The following is a 7,779-nucleotide window of genomic DNA, read 5'->3' as shown; positions in this document are numbered from 1 at the left end:
TTAGATATGTTTTCATTACCTTATCTTTCCGCAAACAGTCTTGTAAAATCTGTATTGATCTTCTCTATCAATATATATTTTAAATTTGAAAATACTGTGTTTGTATTCATCCTCCCCTTCTACAAACTGTTTCTATTCTTGTAGACCCTTACGGGACCAACATGAACCCTTATCAAGGAGAAGGAATTCAGGAGCCTAGATTTCTGCAGGGAGTGCATCCTTGGAGAGCAAACAAATGTATTTTTTGGTGTTGGCAAACACAATAACATGGAATTCTTGAATACATACACACAAATGCTTAGGTGATGGCTAGCACTAAATCCCAAAGTGGAAGTCAGTACTTCGTCTCTTTCATTGATGATTATTCTCATAAAGTTTGGATTTTTATCATGAAATAGAAATCAGAAGTGTTTGAGAAGTTCAAACAGTGGTTAGCCTTGATGGAAACTCAAATTGGAAGTTGAAGGTGTTGAGATCGCATAATAGTCGACAATTCAAAAGTGGTGAGTTTCTCTCCTTTTGCAAAGAAAAGGGCATTCATCAACACTTTATTGCTCCACATGATCCACAAATGAATGGAGTAGCAGAATGCATGAAACGGACATCGCTTGAGAAAGCAAGATGTATAAGGTTAACCCCTGATTTCCTTAAAGTTTTATGGGCCGAAGCTTTATCTATGGTCGTGCACATCATTAACTGCCTTCCATCATCGGCAATTAATGGTAAGATTCCTGAAGAGGTATGGAGAGGTAAAAAAATCAATTTGTTCTAGTTATATTCGTATTTTTGGTTGCCTAGTGTATGTTCATAATGCAGGAAAAGACAAACTTGACCCTCGTGCCACTCAAGGACATTTGCTTGGATATACAAATGGAGTTAAGGGCTATGGAATCTGGAATCTGGAATCTGGAGACAAGGAAGGTAATACATTCCAGACATGTGACATTCGATTAGTTCTCCCTAATGAGCCCCAAGAATGATACTCCATTCATTTTGGGTAATGAAAATTAGAAAAAAAAGGAACACACGAAAATAAGAAATAATTTCAAAGAGATCATGAAGAAGACGAAAAGAATGGAAGTTAGAAATCGAAGACCATGGAAATCGACGATGATGGAGAAATCGAGTCCGAAGTTTGGAGAAAACCTGGAGAAATCGCACCAGGAATTTGGAGAAATCGAGTTAGAAGTTTGGAGAAATCGCACCTGGAATTTGAAGGAGGCGATGAAGAATCTGGGTCATGCTAGATGAAGGTGATGATTTTGGATTAGGTTTAGATATCAGATGGTGTGAAATTAGTAATATAGTAATTTTATGGTTTAGTCTCATGGGTGAATCAAAAATCTTAAGTTTTGTCCCATGAAATCAAGTTTTTGTCTCATGTTGTCCTATCTGATTTTTGTCCCATGGCATAAACTACACGAAAGTTGCCCCTTCATGGAGATTTACCCATCACAGAGGTGTTATATATAGAAGTTCTTGGTTGAAAGTATCGTGTCTTCAATTGGGGCCGATCTCCTTACAAAACAAATGAAGTAAAGAATCATGTTGACTTTTAATGTAGATTTTCAATTTATAAGACAAAAATGTTGACCAAACATTTAATCTAACGAAAGAAAGAGGTGAAGACTATAAGCTTCCTTGGACTTTTTTTGACTCTCTCCTTACTCTACCAAACATGTGGCTATTTCTTTTTGTCCTGTTTCATCTCATGTAGTCTGCATACTAAACGCATAGTTACTGAATTTTTTATTGTTGATACATCGCAAATTTGTTACCTATCAATGGATGTGATACTAAATTTATTTGTAATTTTCCAATTTAGACCAAATAAGAATGCAATTATATTGTTGTTGGGTTCTATACTTCTGATAGATGTTCGATGAAAATTTTAAATTAAAGCGAAATTGCTTTTTAAAATCAAATAATGCATTACATAGGAAACTCATAAGAAAATTCTAATATTTTCCCACGGATGTCTTACGAATTTACAGAATTAATAAGAAAATGTCATCTAAAATCATCTAATGCATTTGGTAAGAAATCTGGAGGAAAATTCTAGTATTTTTCTAACGTATTTCCATAATTAGTAGAAAACATGTTTTTTAAATTCAAGTAATGCATTCCATCGGAAATCCGGAAAATATTAGAAGTTTTCTACAGCTTTCCGATGGATTTTCAGAATTATTAAAAAATGTATTTTAATGCATTCCATTTAAGCTGCAGCGAAAATTCATAGGAAATTTCTCATGGAAAATCCCGTTGGTGAAAACCCTTTTTTCTAGTAGTGCAACCAATGTTCATACACAAAACAAACTATTAACTTTCTGATTTCACCTGTGAACTTTCACAGAAAAATGGTAACAATTAAAATTCACAGATAGAACAACACTATGCATTTTAAACAAACAACATATAAAACACGAGTATCTTGTAAAAAAAAACACCATATTAAACAAAGTTCGATAGGGTAGTTAAAGAGGGAGAGACGATAAAGTGGTTGATGATTATCTTCCCAAAATAAAAATAAAAATGTTCCAAAATTGTCCTCCAATAAGTTCAATTTAATTTATTTCTTTTTCCATCATTTATGACATCCCATTTAACCATAATTATTGATTAAAAAATAACAATCCATATAAGTTTGTAAAATTAATACTATTTACTTGGTTGGGTTGGGTTCACGTGAGACCCGTAAGACCAATTTAATTATGTTCATTGATCAACTTTATAAGCTAATGATCTAATGGTCTAAAGTTGTACGGTGACAATTTTGTGATTATTGAGAAGTCTCGTGCCAATTTTGTGATTATGAATGTTCAGATTGTAGATCTAATCCAAGGGTTAAAAATTGGTCTTACGGGTCTAACGAAAAAACCCTTGGTCGCACATGATCCCAAGTCTTACTTTTGGTTAACAATGATTGTATCTATATATGTATGTATGTATATATGTAGAGACGGTTTGTTCTGCAAACCATGTAATTTTTACAAACTATAATCAACGCTTATGTATATATTAGGAAACATGTTAAGATATTTATGAAAAATTATGATTCCGTAATTATGGTTGAGATATATGTGAAAGATAATAAGTTCATTCATTATGAGATTTTGTATTAGGAAAGAAATGGAATCTGATATTTATTAGACTAAATTGACGGCTAAAACTGATTTATATGGTTTTTAAGAATTGCATGGTATGTAAAATAAAATATATTTCTCTCTAATTATATATACACATATTATATATATATATATATATATATATATATATTAATATTTATTAACCAGATAAAATAGTATTAACTTTGTTAATCGATTTAAAACATTTATAATTTTAAAAAAAAAATGATACTAAATAAAGAACATTTTAAAATAAATTATTTTATTTTTATATTTTATATTTTATTTTATAACAATAAATCAGTAATATATATGATTGATATTTGGATAGGAGGAATATCCATCTGGAATGTGAACCGGGTTTTTGAACCAATTACGATATCTTTTTTATGTTCATATCTCGAATTTTAAGAAAGCCAAATAAGACGGCTGTGCAAACACCCGTCTCATTCCACCATCTATTCAGCCGACAACAGATTCACGTGAAAAAAGAAACCCAAACAGATTAGCTGTTCGGTCCGGGTGGCGGTTTTTCAACATAAACGTGCTACACGTGCTTTTTAATACACACACACACATATATATATATATATATATATACCATATATATTTATATACAGATTCAGTCTTCTTTTTAAGTATTGTCTTCCTTACCTTTTTCTCTCGATTGTTTGTTCTTCAATATGAGGAGAAACTGTAACCTTACACTCCGCCTTGTGCCGCCATCGCCACATTCCGACCACCGTCAACAACACCCACCCATGTAACTATATATATATATTCTCTTTATTTGGTAATATATACGAATACATCACAAAAGAATTTGTTTTTCATAAAAGTAATTAAGTTTGTATAATTGTTTTAGTGACGGAGTGGATTTATCGTCTAAGGATCGGAATCAGAACCAGAATCAGAATCAGAATCAACAGCTGACGATTTTTTACGGTGGGAGGGTTAGTGTTTGCGATGTTACAGACACCCAGGTAACCTTTTTTTTTTTTGCTTTCGATATTATGTTTTCTTTGTTTTTTTTTCTTTTGTGGTAAAACTGCGAATGTGTTACGGGGAGAATGTGAGAACAAAGTTTTCATTTACCATTAATTACTTCCAACTATCTTTATTGACCTAATTTTGTTATCATAACTGAAACTTTAACTCTTAGAAATATTCTTACCAGTTTTATCATAACTTTTATTCTCATAAGAACCTTACGTATGTATATGCGTATGTATATGTAACAAATGGGTTAATAAATGAGTGAAATGCAGGCAAGGGCAATAATAAAGGTAGCAAGTGAAGAGATAGAGGAGAAATGGAGAAGTAGAACACCAGGTTCACCATTGTTGCCATCTCCAAGTGGGCTTTCCATGAAGATGTCCTTACAAAGCTTTCTTCAAAAGAGAAAGCATAGGATTCAAGCAACTTCTCCGTACCATCATTAGAAGTGCGGTTTCACGCATGTTTTCGAACACTTGTAAATTAGGTATCGATGGTAGCCAGAAAGTATTGAATTTGAATCTTTAGGTTATTTTTTGTTCGACAAATTGCCATGTACGTATATCAACGAATAGAAGGCAAAATCTAATGTATGTATATAGATGCAGTATTTTAGTAATTCAAAAATAAGGTGGAACGTGTATGGAAATCATCTTCGATCCTTTTGATCGTTGTTTCGGGATCATATTTGTGTTCGTTTAACATCATAACAATATTTTGATGTAAATCCGTAGAAAAATGACGTGATAACCAGTGCCGTTCCTGAGGTTTTTGATGCCCTGTGCGAAGATACTAAAAAATGCCCCTATGTCTATATTTTAAGCAAATGAATCGATGAAAAATACGATTTTACTAAAGGGTTTGGAACCTAGTCAAGCTAGGGAGCTCAACCTTACGCCGAATTTTATTAATTAGCATGAAAAATACAAAGGGAAACATAAAAACCAAAACCCCAAATTACAAATATAAGTATATCAACTAAAATGATGTCTTCGTGCACTTCTTGAAGCAAAAATATCATTTACTTTTTCATATTCAACATTCAGCAAGTCAGCTACCATTATCATAAGATGATAAGAGAGCTTGTATTAATTGGAAATACAATGAATGCATAATGTCAAAGTTGATCAATTAAATGTTACTATGTTAGAATTTAGAAACAAAATCATACCTTAGTTTTAGAAACAATGCAATCGACTTCCACAGTTCCACTTCCAGAATCCAGATTTGAAGAAATACAAATGCATTCAACTGTATATAGATTTGAAGGATTGAGATTTGCGAAAGAATGAATGATTGAAATTTGAGAGTTTAATCGACAATCATGTATTCGAGTAAATATACGGGCAGTCGGCAATGCATCGACCAATCATCAAGATCGATCCATCGTCCCATGGACATCGTTAGACTCGTCACCATTAATCGTCTTCCTCTAAAACTGGAACATCATCGTCGAAAATCAAAAATCGAAAATCAAAAAACTCGAACATTCAAAGAGCAATAGAAATCGTCAATTTCAAATCGTCAAAGTCAATCGTCTTCTGAACTGTGATCCATCTATCCCATTGTAACCGATTCAAGTCATTGGGTTTGTTATTAACAAGTCTGATCAGTTGGGTCTCTCTTTATAATTAAAGTCCAAGTCTCAAATTATTAAACCCCAAAACTCAAAACTAATATTATATAAAAATTTGATGCCCCTTTGGGCTTTGATGCCCTGTGCGGTTGCACGGGCTGCACGTGCCCAGGGCCGGGCCTGGCCTGGTGATAACATGGTTGTGATGCACCGTTACGCACCCAATGCACTCCGTCTCCACAAACAATATCTACGTATGAACGTGCATGCATACATATATATATATATATATATATATATATATACATACATACATACGTACATATACACCTATGACCGCGTATCCCTAGGGAAAAAATGAGATACGTTGAAAATCATGAGAACCAATCCAAGCCATTCAATGGATTTCTTTCCAGCCAAGATTCAATATGGTATAATTGTTCATCTCATGTTTGTGTTTGATATATAAAACGCATAGACATATTTTGTTTCACATGTGAATCAATTATGTTTCTTCACATATGAAATAACACTCTTTGGATATGATCAACTTAAAAATGTTTACTACAAGAAAAATTACGTTCAGGGAAGGTTTTATTTTGTACATAAAAGTGTTAAAAGCGTCTCTAAAATTTTTAGAGAAGTTTTTCAATTCCGTCAACAAGCTTCTCTGTATAACGGTAGGTAAAAAATTTAGGGAGGGTTCTCAAATGGTGTGTTAATGTTAGCTTTTAGAGACGTTTTTTAGGGCTTTATATACACTTTTAAAGATTATCTAAAGGTTAGTCAACTTTATTTAAAAAGCTTCTGTAAAAGTGTTTATTAGTTACGTTTTTCTAGTATTTGTAACGGTTTATAAAAGCTACTAAAAGATACTCTCAGAGAAGGTATATAGAAAAGCTTCTCTAAAGATATTGACTTTAGTGACATATTTTTCAAACCTTCTCTAAAGATTCCCTTTAGTTACAGTTTCAAAACTTTCTCTAAAAGTAATCTTTAGATGCGTAAACTCAAAACCTTCTCTAAAAGTTATCTCTAGTTACACTTTTAAAACACCAATTCCTTCTCTAAATAGTATATTCTATATTAAGTTCATCCATATTTCAACTGCATATTTATATATGATTATGTATATTATAATAAAATAAAACAAATAAATAATATTAATATTAATCAAGAACAATTTTATTAAAATATCAAAACAATAAAACTTCATAGATTTATCATATAAAAGACAAGAACTCGTTTGGAACAAACCATAAAGTTCAATCTCAAATGTTCGAGGTACAACACTGTGTTGAACTACTAAAAAAATCCAAAATCATATTAGAATGTTTAACGATCTCGAGTCTTGGAACCATGGTCTTGAACATTTAGTAAAACTGAAAAACTCGGAAGTGGTTAGCCAGATACAAGCAACCTCACCATTTCATGCAGCTCAACCACTTCATCCTTTATATGAAAGAGCTTAGATTTGGTTGAAGCAAGCTTGGATTTAGTTGAAGCAAGACCGGATTCCGATGAGGAAAGTCTAGCAGGCATCTTAGTGCGGCTCAATCTACATGAGGAGTCGGTCTATATTGCGAATTCGTAGAGTATTCCTAGTGCTCGGGACCCTAAACCATCCCCAAATATATATTGATCGTTTACCTAAGACTTGTTGCATAATCTCTAAATCATCGGGAGGATTTTCTGTTGATCCGGTCTGCTGCTTAATCTCTACCATATTCTCCTACAAACAAGAAAAATGAGTAAATATATGCATCTTAGGGAGAAATCATAAAACAAATGCAAATGAGGACTTATATTAAACACTTAAATATCGTACCTCCAATAACTCAAAGAATCCAATTTGAAACAACAGAAAATGATTTCATAACTGATAATAGAATAGATTTAATATGTCAGATTTAATTGTATAAAAGTTGAGCTAACCCCACAAGGTTAAGGTTTGAACACTTTTTGATTTATGAAAAAGATATGATTAAAAGAATAAAATTGGACAAAGAAACTCAAAGAATCACCGTAAATTTTGATTACAGTTACCTGAAAGAACAGATACACTCTTCAAAGCTTTTCTCT

General features: G+C 32.5%; 1 protein-coding gene across 1 annotated transcript; it reads left to right on the top strand.

Annotated features, from left to right (window-relative positions):
* The first annotated feature begins 3,737 nt into the window (after positions 1-3,737).
* On the top strand, positions 3,738-4,806 carry LOC112526805 (protein TIFY 5A-like). Its single transcript, XM_025137224.1, has 3 exons — positions 3,738-3,888; positions 3,991-4,108; positions 4,394-4,806. The coding sequence occupies exons 1-3, from the start codon at positions 3,809-3,811 to the stop codon at positions 4,565-4,567; spliced, it is 372 nt and encodes a 123-aa protein (XP_024992992.1). The 5' UTR covers positions 3,738-3,808; the 3' UTR covers positions 4,568-4,806.
* The last annotated feature ends 2,973 nt before the right edge of the window (positions 4,807-7,779 follow it).

This window comes from Cynara cardunculus, assembly GCF_001531365.2.
Source record: "Cynara cardunculus var. scolymus isolate 2C chromosome LG 14, CcrdV1, whole genome shotgun sequence".
Taxonomy (NCBI): Eukaryota; Viridiplantae; Streptophyta; class Magnoliopsida; order Asterales; family Asteraceae; genus Cynara; species Cynara cardunculus.
The sequence above is the reverse complement of the archived record's forward strand: the minus strand, read 5'-3'. Positions and strand labels throughout refer to the sequence as shown.

Coding starts and splice junctions, on each gene's coding strand:
- LOC112526805 (XM_025137224.1), top strand. CDS start 3,809: ATGAGGAGAAACTGTAACCTTACACTCCGCCTTGTGCCGCCATCGCCA. Junction 3,889..3,990: donor CGTCAACAACACCCACCCAT/GTAACTATATAT, acceptor TAATTGTTTTAG/TGACGGAGTGGATTTATCGT. Junction 4,109..4,393: donor GCGATGTTACAGACACCCAG/GTAACCTTTTTT, acceptor AGTGAAATGCAG/GCAAGGGCAATAATAAAGGT.